General features: G+C 36.9%; 1 protein-coding gene across 1 annotated transcript in view; it reads left to right on the forward strand.

Annotated features, from left to right (window-relative positions):
* The first annotated feature begins 474 nt into the window (after positions 1–474).
* LOC148947349 (uncharacterized) overlaps positions 475–14,657 on the forward strand; it is a 41,857-nt gene continuing 27,674 nt past the window's right edge. The window contains exon 1 of the mRNA XM_089095220.1: positions 475–548. Coding sequence (XP_088951346.1) covers position 548 — 1 coding nt within the window. The 5' untranslated portion in view covers positions 475–547. The remainder of the gene's footprint in view (positions 549–14,657) is intronic.

A 14,657-nucleotide genomic window follows, 5' to 3' on the forward strand; every position in this document is an offset into this window, starting at 1 on the left:
GTGATTATGAACGTCAAATGAAATCTATTATTTCTGATACCACCACTTATAAAAAACACACGTTTCAGTTTTGACTCCCAGATTTGAAAAAGATTACGTGTCTGAGCATAGCTTTCTTTTTCTACATTCCTTTGTTCTTTTCCTTCAATGCAGGATTTAAAATATAAACGGCTATGATTTCACCTTCAGATTTCTTTTCAGAAGAACCCCTTACCCATGAAGGAAAAGCAAGCAAACCATAAAATTCCTCGGATATCAGTTTTGGGATCTGTACAAAGTAATTTTAATTGCGACCTAAAGCTGATGAAAAACTGTTATTAACTAAAGTTCTACAATAGGGCTAAAAGAACAATTCCAGTTTTGGCAGTTTGGCAATACTTGAGAATTTGATATTCTAGTATCCGATGATTATAATTCTTGTGAAGTATGGGCAGCTTAACCTTAATACGAGCAACAGACCGTCTCTCCATTTTTATTAGTGTTAGTCCGTTATACACTATAACACAGTCAAGTTCTCCAATAAAGGGTACAAAATTTGAGAGTTTAAAGTAAGTAGACTTTAGTAGAATAGTAGGTCAGATTAAGCTAGTAAAAATTTTCAGTGTTTTGAATAATATGCTTTAATGAGATAGGGTGGGGGGAGGGGGAGTATAAAAAAATGCTTTTCCCATAAAAGTGCCATTTTCTCGGAATGTCACGAAATCGTTTGCTTTATATATATTAGCGATCTTTAAGATGGGGCCACACTGCCATGACGATAAATAACAGTTCGAATAGGAATAAGTTTTTCTATTACACAGTAAAAAGATAATCAAAAATATACTGGATATTTTGATATGTGATTGAAAAACGCGTTTGGGGCAAAAAAACGAAAGGTCCAGTTGAATGGTCCAGAAATTATATCTAAGAGGATGATACTCCCCCCACAGCCCCCGGATAAGGGTTTTAAGTTGTAGTTTTTATAAAAGCTTTGTTGTAGAAACTTGATCCTTCAAGTGATCCTTCAAATAGAAAAAATCCTTCTGGTATTCGATGGATAGTAATTGAATTATTATTAAAGGAAAAAGTATGCTGATACTGTTCGATGGAATACAAAGATTGCAGCTTCGTTATATAACACAAAGTAATTGGATCCAAATGATAAAATTAATTTCTTTCAGATAAAGTATTTCACACCCAAAATACCCAAACTTTTTAATCACAACATTTTTGGATTCAGTGGTTTCAGATTTATTCATTCACCAAATCAAATTATGATAGTCCTCAGATTTCTCTTAGAGAATGATTTTAGATTATAATAATTGAGAAGTCTCTGTAATGTATATTACACACAGGAAGAAACTGTGGTGGGTAGGTCAATTCAAAAGATATTGAGCTAAAAAAAAATTTCACAGAAAAATTTCAGTTTTGGGGCATTGACAAGTCAGTTGCCTTTTACAAGGAATATTTTTAAGTTTTTTAAATAAAGGAAAAGTAAGTTTGGTATAGAAAATACCACTGTTAGAAGGGTTATTATTTTGTTCTACTGATGAGCTTTGCTGAATTTCCATTCAGTGCAAATTTTCGATAAGAAAATTTGCACTTCTCTTCTCCTGGGTTTACTCAAACCTTTCTTTGTCCTTATGTGCAATATTTCCTTAATAGTTCCAATTTTATCCGACTTCCGACTAGACCTATGTTTAAGGGCTCTCACACTATAGTATATGAAAATTTGCTGAAATTCTTTGATTTTTCTACTGAAATTGCTTATAAGCAAAAAAAGTTTTGTCCTTAAGACATTTCTACTAGAACACAATATTGACCAGAGTAAATTACCATAGCCTTATTTGAACTGATTACTTCCATTAGCAATCTTAAGGCATACATACAAATGAAAAACTTTTTTCCTGTGATTAGCTGCCCTAAGGAGGGACCTCTTATCAGAGGTTGTCCTAAGAAAGCTTTACTTTGTATAAACTGGAGTTTCCCCTTTAATGTAAGGGGAATTGATCGATGAAACTAGCGGCATCATTTGATCGTCCAACGAATCTTTCAAATGAACTGAATAAAAAAAACAATTTTGTTCAGCTAAAGGTAAGGAGCAACTTTAAAACTTAAAACGAATAAAAACGAACAGAAATTATTACGGATATGAGGAGGGTTCTTCCCTCCTCAATACCTTGCCCTTTACGCTAAAGTTTAACTTACTATTCCGATTATTTAAGAATGACCTCTGAAGCAAATTGGCCGTTTAAGTAGAATAATATGCTTTTTTAAAGTTCGAAAAAAATTCAGCCTGAAAAGTGAGGTATTGAGTAGGGGATATCTCCCTCACATCCGTGATAATTTCTTTTCGTTTAAGTTTTAATGTTACTCCTTATTTTCAATTGAAAAAGTGTGCATTTTTTAAGATTCGGATCTTTTCTTTAACAATACCGGGAAATCCAGCCACCCCTCCGTAAAAAAATTTCTCTACCCCGCAAAAATTCCTTAATAGAAAGATACTCAAACGTGACCCACGCCAGAAAAATTGCCTCTCCCGAAAAACATCCACATACTTCATAATAGTCAATACTATATGTAAGCAGTGGGCAGAGGTCACAGCTTTCAACCCTTTCCTCGAGGGCTGTGGAGAGTCAAGTAATTCTCAAAGACATATTTATAAGATCTTACGACTATACTAAACAAAATGGTAATACAAATTTTTATCGGGTGACTTTGGGAAAAAGCAGGCGTGGGAGGGGGCTAGTTACCCTTCAATATTTTGGTCACATAAAAAGGGCACTAGAACTTTTTATTTCAAATAAAATGAGCCATCTCCCAATGTTCTGGGATCACGACACGATCACCCATTGGAAAAACAAACCGGAATAAAAATAAATAAACACACATCCGTGATCTTCCTTTTGGAAAAAAATGCAAAATTCTGCATTTTTGTATATTGAAGGTTAAAACCTCTACAGAGGGGTTCTCTGACATGTTGAATCGGATGGTGGGCATTTTATTAAGATCACTTGATTTTTTGGTGGGTGTTTCTTCCCCCTTTTTCAAAAACTGGCCAAATTTTCTCAGGTTCGTAGTTTTTGATGAGTAACATTAAACTTGATGAGTTTTGTATATCTTGAATAAGCATTGAAATTTGATTCCTTTCCATTCCATTATGTTACATAGCGACCCTTGGCTCAATTCAAACAAGCATCTATCTCTTTTTTGGGGCCTCTCCCAGGTAACTCAGCGTACCCCCGGGTGGAGGATAAAGGAACGCCCTACAGATATTTAGGGTACCTCCACTAAATAGGAGCCGTGGACCAAGGTAGCCTAGCTCCAGGGGTCCATAATTGAAACTGGGACACCCTCACCCGGGGTAATAAATGCTTGTGGAGAAGGAAGGAGGCCCCTTTGATGAAGACTGAGCTGGGACCATCAGTGTGTGGACACGTCCCGTCAGCTGTAAGCCTTCTCCCAGCAGCGGGTTAAATTGCATGGTACTGCAGGATACCATTTTGGGAGGATCCTCTTCAGGAGGACAACTCCAAAAGGGCGGATGATCCAGACACGGAAAATGACCCCTACCAGTTGTCGGAGAGGAATGGCTAACCGCTGTCTACTAATCAGCCAAGAAAACCTTGCGTGGACCAAGGGGAACCAAGCTCCTGGGGGTCCATAATTGAAACTGGGACACTCTCACCCAGGGGTCATAAATACACATGGAGGAGGAAGAAGGCCCCTCTGATCGAGACTGAGCTGGGCCCATCAGTGTATGGACACATGCCATCAGCTGTAAACCTTCCTTCGGCAATGGGTTAAATTGCATGGCACTGCAGGATACTATTGTGGGAGGATCCTCTTCAGGAGGACAACTGCAAAAGGGCGAATGATCCGGAAACAGACAACAACCCATGCTGAGAGGAGTGGCTTATCGCCGTCTACTAGTCAGCCAACAAACCTCTTTTTAACCTATTGATATACGTATTTGAAAAAACGATTAATTATGAAAGCCAGTGCTACCGTGTCCGGGATAACCGAAAAAGACCACACGTTAAGAACTACCGTGTCCAGGGCAACCGACGTTGTGACGACCGTGAATCGTGTGAATATGACAACTCCAATCTCTGATGCCAAAGAATTACCAAAAACAACCCTCTTAGTTGGTACCCTCAACACCTGAACCCTTGCTAAACAAGAGTAAAAAATTCTTACTTCTGAGAGAGATAAATCGATACACTTAGGAAGTTAGTGGTTTATCTGAAACCCACCTTCCATTCACTGGTGAAAAGAAACATACTAACGCCACCCTTATTCTCTCTTGACATAATGATGGGAAACATCGACAGGGAGTCGGCTTTCTTCTGTCCAGGAGAACTTGAAAATCTCTGATGTCTGAAACACCCATATCCAAACGACTTATTATGATCCACCTGAAAGGATCGCCTGTCAATATGACAGTAATCCAAGTTTATGCCCCTGGCTCTAGTAGAGGCGATGGAGAGACTGAAACCTTCTATCTACACCTCAAAAGTCTAATTGGTTCTGCCCCAAAAAAAGAATGTGCTGTTTGTCATTGGTGAATTTTATACCAATACTGGCAAAGACCCCGTTGGCCTTGAAGATGTGATAGACAAATTTTGCCACAGGAAACTAAAGAAAAGAGGGTAATACCTAATAGAATTCTGCCGAAACAGCACTTTTGTCATCACGAGTACAATCTTTAAGCACAGACCCCAAAGTAAAACTACTTGTAACACCCCTGATAAAAACTCAAAATCTCATTGACTACATCTAGTCTTTGATTTGTCAACCGTGGCTGATACGGTCAAGCTTTCAGGTGGTAACTTTGACAGTGACCACTTCCTTGTAATTTCTAACTTCAGAATAGGCTTAAAACAGCCTCAAATCCGTCTAGGAGGCTCCCCAGATTTTGAGTAGATCTCCTGAATGACAAAGAAACTCAAAAAGCCTACATAACCACACTATCTGATAATATTTTGAAGCTGACTTCAAACTTACCCCCACCAATGCATAAGAGTGACATTGACAACTTGGTGACTGTCACTATGCAAATTGTCCCTGATGTTGCTCTCTCCACATTGGGTGTCCAGAAAGAAAACGAGAACCACTGGATCATAGACGAGATCGTTCATTTCTGCGACGAAAACCACAGCGTCACCAACGAGCTTGATAGAGAAACCAGAGGCCAATGAAAGCAACTTAAAAGGGTGGTAAAGAAAGCAGTAAGTCCTGCTTACCTCACCTTTTTTAAAGACATATGTGAGTAGTGTGAAACGGCTTTTAAGAAAGGGGACTCACGAGTTAGGGAAGTTGCTAAGAAGAAGGAGCTTGGGACTTGCTCCCTTCTTGACGCACATGGCAACCATATACAATTCACAGATGGAATCCGATCTAGATGGAAAGAGTACTTGGAGAATGAATTAAATTCAATCATCGTTCCTGACCCAGCTGTGCTATCTAGTTTCCCCCTAATCGCTACCGTCTAAGTCACTTCCCTTTCGCTTTGAAACTAAAGTAGCCATCAGAGACTTGAAGACCAACAAAGCTGTTGGTCCTGATGGAATACAGCCTTTACTTCTGAAAGTTAAATGTGAACCCTTCGTTGATCTAGATTATAACGTCACCACACCTGCCTGGGAAGTAGGTCACTTCTTCGCACCATGCTGTGAAACCACGATAGTCCTTCTTCATGCGAAAGGCTTACAAACATTCTTTGACAACTACAGACCCATCAGTCTGACCAGCCATGCTGCTAAAATAATGACAAAGCCATGCAATGGCGCATCCGAGCCATAGGATCAGCAAACATTCCAGAATACCAAGTGGGTTTTAAACCAAATAGGTCAACAGTCAATCAGATCTTCATAACCCGTCAGCTCATGGAAAACTGTCTCGAACGAGCCCACTTTATATTGCAAGCTCTTCATAGATTTCAAATAGGCCTTTGGCCTCGTTTGGAGAGAAGGTTTATGGCCAATTGTTCTTCACTTAGGAATTCCGGCTAATATAGTCTCCATGATAAGGGACATGTACAGGAAGTTCGGACGGACTTACCAAAAGCTTTGCAACATCAACCGGTGTTCTAAAAGGTTGCTTAGTGTCACCGGAGCCCTTCAATTTCTTTTTAACTACAGTCCTTTCAGTAACTGATACCCCATCTGGTACCCTCATAGGAGGGGTAATGATGGACAAACTTGCCTATTCCGATGATATAGCTCTAATTTTTGGGTCCCTTTGTGATTTAATTCTGGACTCACATCGTCCACACGACAACCAACCTCTTTGGGACGATCTTCAACACCTCGAAAACGAGGGTCATGCATTGCTCATGTAAACCTTATCTTCAGGTAAACTCCAGCCTCTACTTTGAACATCTTAATATAGAGTGAGTCTATGAAATTACCTAACTTTGCAGTTTACTCACCTCCGACAATAACTACTCCAAATATATAAAGAGACACCTGGCACTTAAGAATTCCAACTTTAAAAGTCGGATGCCCATCTGCAGGAACAAGAACTTATCAGCAACGCTTAAAGTGAAGCTATTTAACTCGCTTATCACCATTACAGCCTGTGATTCCTGGGCTCTAAAAAAAGATGATAAGTATCGTCTTATTGCCTTCGAAACAAAATTGTCTTGACGTATTGATGGTATCACTTATCATGATAGAATTTCCAACATCAAACTTCTCCGTAAACTCAAGGTCAAACTAACCATCCTCGACAAAAAAAATTGCCGCACCTTGGATGGCTAGGGCACATACAACAAGATAGCCTTAATCCTGAAGATAACTTTTGATGGCCGGGTACTTGGTTTTTGACCTAGAAGGCACCCCCACAAAGAGATGGAAGGACAACTTCTCGTCCCTTATCCTACAGTATTTTCTCCACCTCTCAGGAGATAAGAGTGAATACAGGACTTAAATCAATAGAATGGTGTAAAGAAGAGGCCCCAAAGTGACCTCCAAGGACGGATGGGAATTAAGTCAAGTTATTTTTATCAGGACTCGGTTTCTTAGAGTTTCAGTTACTATTGGGCCGCACTGTTCCTTGCTTACAGCTTGTTACCACAAACTGTTTGTAAAATCCATTTTTTCTTAGAAGAAACTTTCAAACCTTTTTATAAATTTCATACTAAACCATAAACAAACAGAAATCAAGCCCTATAATAATTGAAACTCAAGAGAGCTATCTATTTTAGAACTGTGTCGCTCTCTCTAAAGGAAAAGTGACACTTTGGTCTTTGGAAGATTAAATGAGTCTGGCTGCCCAATTCTTATTTGTGGTAATATCTGTTCCTTTTAAGTTTGACTTGATAATTCAGGTCAGTTTTTTTTCGTATTAGTATTCATTTATTCACCCGTAGCAACGTATGTTATCTTTAGATTTGATATAATTATTCCTTGTAACTTATGTTTGTCGCGGGTTTCCTTTATTCATTCATAGTATTACCTCTTCTTTTTCAGTTGGAACTATTATAAATGACTTCACTTTTGCTCATTCTAGGTTTTAGTTACAATATATTTGTTTATCTTTTTCCGAAAGTTTTTTATTAATTTCTGTTAGTTTTTTAATAGACATAGATTTTTTAATACGTATTTGTAGGAAGATTTTGAAGCATTCTTTGCCTACAGACGGATGCTTTTGAAATTAAAAAGTGGTCTAATGCCTGGATGGTAAGTTTTAAGTCATCGAGAACACAAAATTTGATGATCTAAGTACAACATATACACCCCAACTTCATCTTCATTAATCAAGTTAAAGTCGACGTTAATAAGGAAAGTCGACGAGCTACGTCTCTTTGGAATTCATATCGCAACGGATCTCCCTGATCCAGGAGCCTAAAATTATAAGCTTCAAGCCATAAGAAAAAATTTTCACCTTTTTCAAAATCGGAGGAGCCAATTTTTTTGCTTTTCTTTTTTTTTTGTGGCCCTCCTGGAAGCAAAACTTTGGATATAGGTTTTAAGCTGATCCGAAAAAGGTGTTTTCGACTATTCCTGGGACCATATTTGAGAGAACTCTAAGCCTAAATAAGATTTTCTTAATATGTAAGTAGGGAGGGGTCAGAAGGCACTGATTACACTACGTGCTGCCATCTTTAATTGAGTCTAAAGCTGTACGTACGTAATTTATTCAAGGATTATTGATCGAGTCTAACGGGTCAATGACCCCTTTTTCAAGGTCGATTTATTTGTTGTTTCTATTTGTAATTCTCCCGGGGGGATTTCTCTTAGTCTATATGATAAACTAAGTAAGCTATAAAAATAATGAGAAAATCAAAAGGTTCTACCGGGATCGTCTATGATCACACCATTTGAGCCGTCATAGCTTATCTCGTGCCGTTGAGGGCTTCAACGACAGCTATGGTTCTCCTCCAAATTTATCACCGCGCCACTTGTGGCGTTAAAGACCGTGCCATATGTGGCATTAATGATCGACCGCGCTACTCGCTGAACGCGAGAAAATAAAATACGTAACTGTATAAATGTAATCTCTTTTCCCTGGGTTATCTCGAAATCAATTACCTCTAATGTTAAGTAGAAATCAGATTCCTGGGAGCGCTACCGATGGAGACATTCGAACTAGTTACCTGCTGTGTGATTAGATAAAGATACATAAATAAAACGAACACAAATAGAAAAGCAATAGATTTATTAAGACTTACATTTTAGATGTACAACAGTGCTTCGCTTCAACTGACGACAATAGTGGCTGAGATTACAATAATGACCAAATCTCTACAATGACTGCATAATAATAATTTGAATTGCAATGCCTGAATGCCAATAATAATAATTGTGATCTACGAATGCCTCGAAAAACACTTTTTTTTCACTTTATCACACAAATATAGCATCTGCGCTCTACTAACTTTTTCACGATTGGCCCAAGTCCTCTGGAGGGGCTGCTACCTTGTAATTAGGTTCGCAAACTGACTTCATTATGCTAACTCTCTATCCAATAATTTGTTTTAAATATTTCTATGATTTAAAAATTGACACTGCTCTTATAACTTAAAACTTCCTGAGAAACTGTGTATCTATCATTTTTCTTATTACCAATTATCTTAGCGAAATTCAAAACCGAATACCGTCGTTGTTTGGCTGAGGCTAAAATGCAATTTCTCTTTTTGCTGATTAAGAACTTTTCTTTTTTTGAAACTAGATTTAAACTTAATTAGAGAAAGTCGGAATTATCTTTAGAAAGAAAAAGATTTTATTTTTTTGTATTTTAAATATATCACATTTTACTCACGGTACATATTACCCTTCCCATTATTTAATGACGTCCCTTCATTAGGACTTGCTTGCCCTTGGGTTTTTGAAATATTTGCGATTTATTTACTATTGGTCCTACGTAATTTTAATTGACATTGTATTATTTTATACTTTTATATAAAATTAATCAGGAGCGCTAAAAATTTTCTCTATTACTTTTCTTATTTTATTATATATTCCTTTCTAAAGTTCATCTACTGGATTAAGATTATTTATGGTTCTAGCCTAGCTACTATACTAAAGTTTTTTTTCTTTTTCTACATCTAACAATGATAACTTTTACATTTCCAACAAGGTTGGGGCTATTCTGCCTTTACATAAGATTTTTTTGAGAAATCACCTTTTATAAGTTTTTTTTATTTTGCTGACTATAGGGCACACTGCTTCCTATCTACGCTAAATTAAATGAATAGTACGATAACGCTACACATAACTATCTGAACATCTAACACTACATATAAGAACGATTTAAAACACACAATATTATGTTTACCACGTTCACTGGTAAACATTAGAACACTTTCACTGGGAATGTTTGCTATGTAATTTTACTGATAGGATATTGGAATTTTTAAGTTATCGAAGTTTTTAAAATGTAGCATATGTAAATTCACACCTATTTCATCACCATTCATGTCTTTTAGGGTACTCAATCCTTCTATTGTAAATTATGGTCCTTCACTCCTTTCGTCTTGGCAACATTTTTATAACACTTGCAATATAGTTTCTTCATAGAACAGTTCGAGCATGATTATGTTCATCTTGGACGAAACGCCTTCTCTAATTGTCAAATGGGAAATGATACTCCCAGGTACAGATGTGTGGAATCTTGATATCAGAGTTCATTCTCTCCTGCTGTTTTTGGATAGTTCGTAGGGTGCCTTATCATTAAGGGGTTGAACACTGGGACTGCGTTCATTTTCTTCTCAGTACATCATTCTTGGGATATTTTAAAGCACATAGAGAATGTGATTCTCGTATAAAATTGTTCATTCGTGCAATTAGAGATTATAGTTCTCTTACAAAGTTGTTCGTGCCTGGCTTGCGTCTATTAACTTTTGCGGTGATTCCTTGGTTATTCACAGGGGAATTGATGTTTGGATTTGGAATGGGTCGACATCAAACTTTAGTGACCCCTTGAACTTATTGTCTTTAACTTGTGGGAGGGGTATATTATCACTGAGAGATTGGTCACTTGGGCTAATTTTTGTTTTTATAATTCAATGGATGGTGTCCAGGTCCATTTTCAGATATTATCTCTTGTCATTTATTGGATATCAGAGATATTAACTTTTCGCATTTGATAGAGGTGACAGGATAGATTCCGAGGGATGGTCGAAAGGGATTCGACGCGTGAATCTGTTACACGTAAATGATTTTTGGGATCATCAAATATCATAACTATACAGTCGTATGGTACATGGGTCCATAACGATTATCAAGGGTGGTATTTATGTACTTATATCTCGTACTGGTCGATGGGGTTCTCAGTATTTATGTGATTATATTGTTCGATAATGCACTGGATACTGAGGTTCAAATATAGTGTTACCTGATACGTAGTAGGGTTGGTGGTCGAGGAAAAAACCATCAAGAGGTAACTATAATTTTCGTAGACGAAGCTGGGATGACAATTGCCCGGAGTCTATGGTGAGTTCTCTTCGTTGGTTGAGGTTTGATGAAAATAAATGCTACTAGGTTGTACCTGCGCTGGACAACGCATTGTAGTAATTGATTTCCACTATGTCAATCTACTTCGTGTAATAAAAATAACGAGGCAGAATCACACGTTCTTTAAAACAAGTAGTCATAATACATAACAAGCAATATGATTGGTTACAATAAATGGTTAACATTACACTACAAGGCAATATCAAGCAAATGCCAATATTAATATGCATATATTGTTTTTAACAAAATGGCAATGTTATTTCTCTTATAAGAGATTACTTCTCTTAACTTTAAGTAGTGCCCCTTATTATTTTCCTTGATATACTTTATTACACACAATTTAACTTAATCTTTCTCAACACTCATTTAATTCTATATTAGGTTTAAAATAATCATTTAAATATAAGTTACGCTACATCATTAAGTTTGAGGTCTAATTTTAGAAACATATTTCATGCCTGCATTGTTCACACACGTCCGTGCTGTTTAAGAAACGCATGTTGCAGCGTCAGAGCAACACGAATTTACGTAAACTACACTTACAATGAGGGAACAAGACACAGCAAGGACGAGTGGAGACATCTATACCCACTCGTTGTCTAATGTCTTCCCTATTTCTTGGCTTACACGTTCTCATGGGTTTCCGGGTTTAACTTCTGCATTTCTGCCGTTTCCCCGTGTTCTTCCTTTTGGTTTTGCCTTCTTAGTCTCAGGATTTTTCTATAATTAAAAGTCAGTAAGATTCTCATGGTTAGGGATGTCGTTAATACGAAAAATACGGTCAGTAGTATGTTCCACCAGAAATTTGTTGAGAATAATCCGTATCTATCATCCACGTGCATTAATCTTTGGTCTTTATTTTTAAATAGGGGAATCTGGGGGTCTAATGCTTCTCTTATTTTGTAAGCCTTAGTGTCCCTTTATTCTTTTCTAGTTTGGACCATATCGAGGTTATCATTTCCTCACTTTCTATATTGGGAATAGTGTACGACAGGTTAATTGGTTTGAAATTGATTATTTTGGGACTTATTACATTTGCGCTCGTGGTAATTAACGGCGTTCGAATAGTTGACTCTTTAGTTACAAGTCGACACCCTTGTTTTATGGTTATCGTACCCATATCTTGTAACAGTAATTCTGTCCTGTAACTTGGATTTATTCTTTCTGTATTATTATAGCAAGACAAAGTTCCAACAGTTTCTCTTGGAACAGAAAATAACCAAAGATCATTTCTAAGGTGTATGAATATTTATCGTTTAGTACTTCCTATCACGGCTTCTTTCAGTTGGACTAAATACATCGTACTGTAATGGTACGGGTAGACTTTTTATATTAAAGGAAATTATTCGAATTAATTATATGCAATGTGACTTTTTAATTAGAATTTGTTTTCGGGAACTGATATATGTTGAAAAGATGGTATCAGACGGTTTTGAGTCGTGCGAAGCCTTGATATATGTTGAAAAAAAAATTCTACAGCGTTTTTTTAATTGTATGATTTTTACTTGTGAGCTAAGAGTCCTTTATGACGCCTACCCATTTAAAATCTTTTTTTTGTATTTTTAAGGGTATTTTAATCTGTCCGGTTTCTTAACCGTTCTACTTGACTGTGTCGTTACTTTTTTTTCTGTTTGTTTCGGTATTTTCCGTTTAGGTTTTTCTAGCGATATAAGATCAAAATTTTTGTATAGTTTTTTCAAATATTCTTTACCTTTTAATTTTGTTTATTTCGCATTCTCTGCTGCTGAAGTCGGTTTTGATTTCCCTATTTCTTTAACTACTATATGGTCTGATTCACCGCCAGACTCTTCGGAACTGGTTTCCGACAAACCCACATTAGAACTTTTAGAAGGGAAACTTCGCTTTTTTGAGGTATCACCTGCCCTCCCTTCGTAAATTTCTACTCCTCTGGAAGTAGAAGGTTTATTCTCTAAGTTATCGCTTTGAGTTTTCAACTCGGGAGATTTGAAAGATTCTTGAGAGCTTTGAGAGGAATCAAAAGTTTTTGCGGGGTTCCTCCACTATTTAAAAGCCATGTCTTCAGAAGGAGGGGGAATTCTTTGCACTAGTGTTTCCCTCCATGAAATCCAGAGATTAGGTTTGATCTTAGACGCAGTTCTATCATGATATTGTTCTTGCTGGTCATCCTCGAGATTTGGATTCTTAGGCAAAGTACTTTGATTCTTTTTAATTGCAAAATTTATTAAATCCGTCGCTTCTCGCAGATTTGTTTTAGATGAATCTTTGGGAGGAGTTTTCTTTACAATAATACCCGGAGTTTCTACAGCTCTGTTCAATTCCTCCTGTAATGACAGGGGCCTCTCTATTGGCTTTGCAGGTCGTCTGGAAATCTTTTGGGGGGCCAAGGGGTCGAAATTCTATCAGGGAAAAATTGGGTTTTTGGAGATATCGTATAATCTAATTCTCCTGCGCTCTCTGTTGATGAACTTTTTGGATCTTTTGGCGGTTTTTCTCTTACTGGTATTAGGGATTTTCTCCTGGGATTAACTAGATTTTTCAAAGCTAAAAATTCTTCAAAGTTTTCCTCGTCACTTTCATTCTCGAAATAGTCTTGCTTGAAATTAAAGGGTTATAGCTCTGCCAATCTTGATTTAGGTGGCTCATTTTCTGCATCTGACGAAACGGTAGACGGGGGACGCAGTACCCATCTTTCTGGAAATTTTGCTCTTTTTATTCGGCTAACATGTGCCTTGTAAGTTCTTCCACTATCAGAGTTCATTACTTTAAAAGTATAATCGTTAAATAACTTTTGACCATTCTGTACGGTCCAGAATATTTGTTGGAAAGTTTCTTGCCTTCCGCTTTTGCCTCATTTTTTAGGTAGACACAATTTCCTATCTTAAAATCTATATTCCCTTTTATTTTGGGTAGGTTTCTTACCTCATGACATATTTTACATCTTTCCAACTCCTGTTTTACTGTTTTATAACTTTTCCTCATCCTATTTATGGATTCTTGTTTGTAATCTTCCGAGTTATTGTAATATTGCCGGGACTCAATAATCTCATCATACAGGATTCTAAAATCACGACCAAAAAGTGAATAAAAAGGGTTGTCTTTGGTTGTTTCTTAATAAGTAGTGTTGATCATGTTAGTTAAATAAGGTAAGAATTGATCCCAATCGTACCTGTTGTCTTTCGTATAAATGCTTAATACATTCGAAAATATTTTATACCTATTTTCTATTTTACAATTAGCTTGTGGTTGGTATGGGGAAGTCACCAATTTCTCTATGTTAGAAAACTCATTAAGTCTTTTGTTACTTTTGAAACAAAATTGCTTCCGTTGTCATTTAAAACTTAATTTGGAATGCCAAATTTTAAAAATAATTTCGCCAACGCCTTACTTGTGGCGTAAGCGCCTTGATTTTTTAATGCTTTTGCAAAAGTAAATCCGGAAAAGTGATCTATAACTGAAAGAATACAAGTATGGCCTCTGTCGGAAACAGGCAAGCCTCCACTGGTTCCATATAAATCAAATGAGACAATATCGAAGGGGAATTTCGCTACTGGGACTCTTCTCATAGGCAGATTAGGATAAGCTTGGGGTTTTTTTCTTAAGTTACACGCTTTGCATATACTTACAAATTCTTTAAGTTTTGTTATTCCCGATGGCACGTAAAAGTATTGTTTAAATTTATGGAAAGTTTTCGCTACTCCTAAATGTCCACCTATATCTGAATGAAAATATTCGAAT

The sequence above is a fragment of the Artemia sp. Qi Xiang Cuo genome, chromosome 10 (genome assembly GCF_049724085.1).
Source record: "Artemia sp. Qi Xiang Cuo chromosome 10, ASM4972408v1, whole genome shotgun sequence".
NCBI classification, from domain to species: domain Eukaryota; kingdom Metazoa; phylum Arthropoda; class Branchiopoda; order Anostraca; family Artemiidae; genus Artemia; species Artemia sp. Qi Xiang Cuo.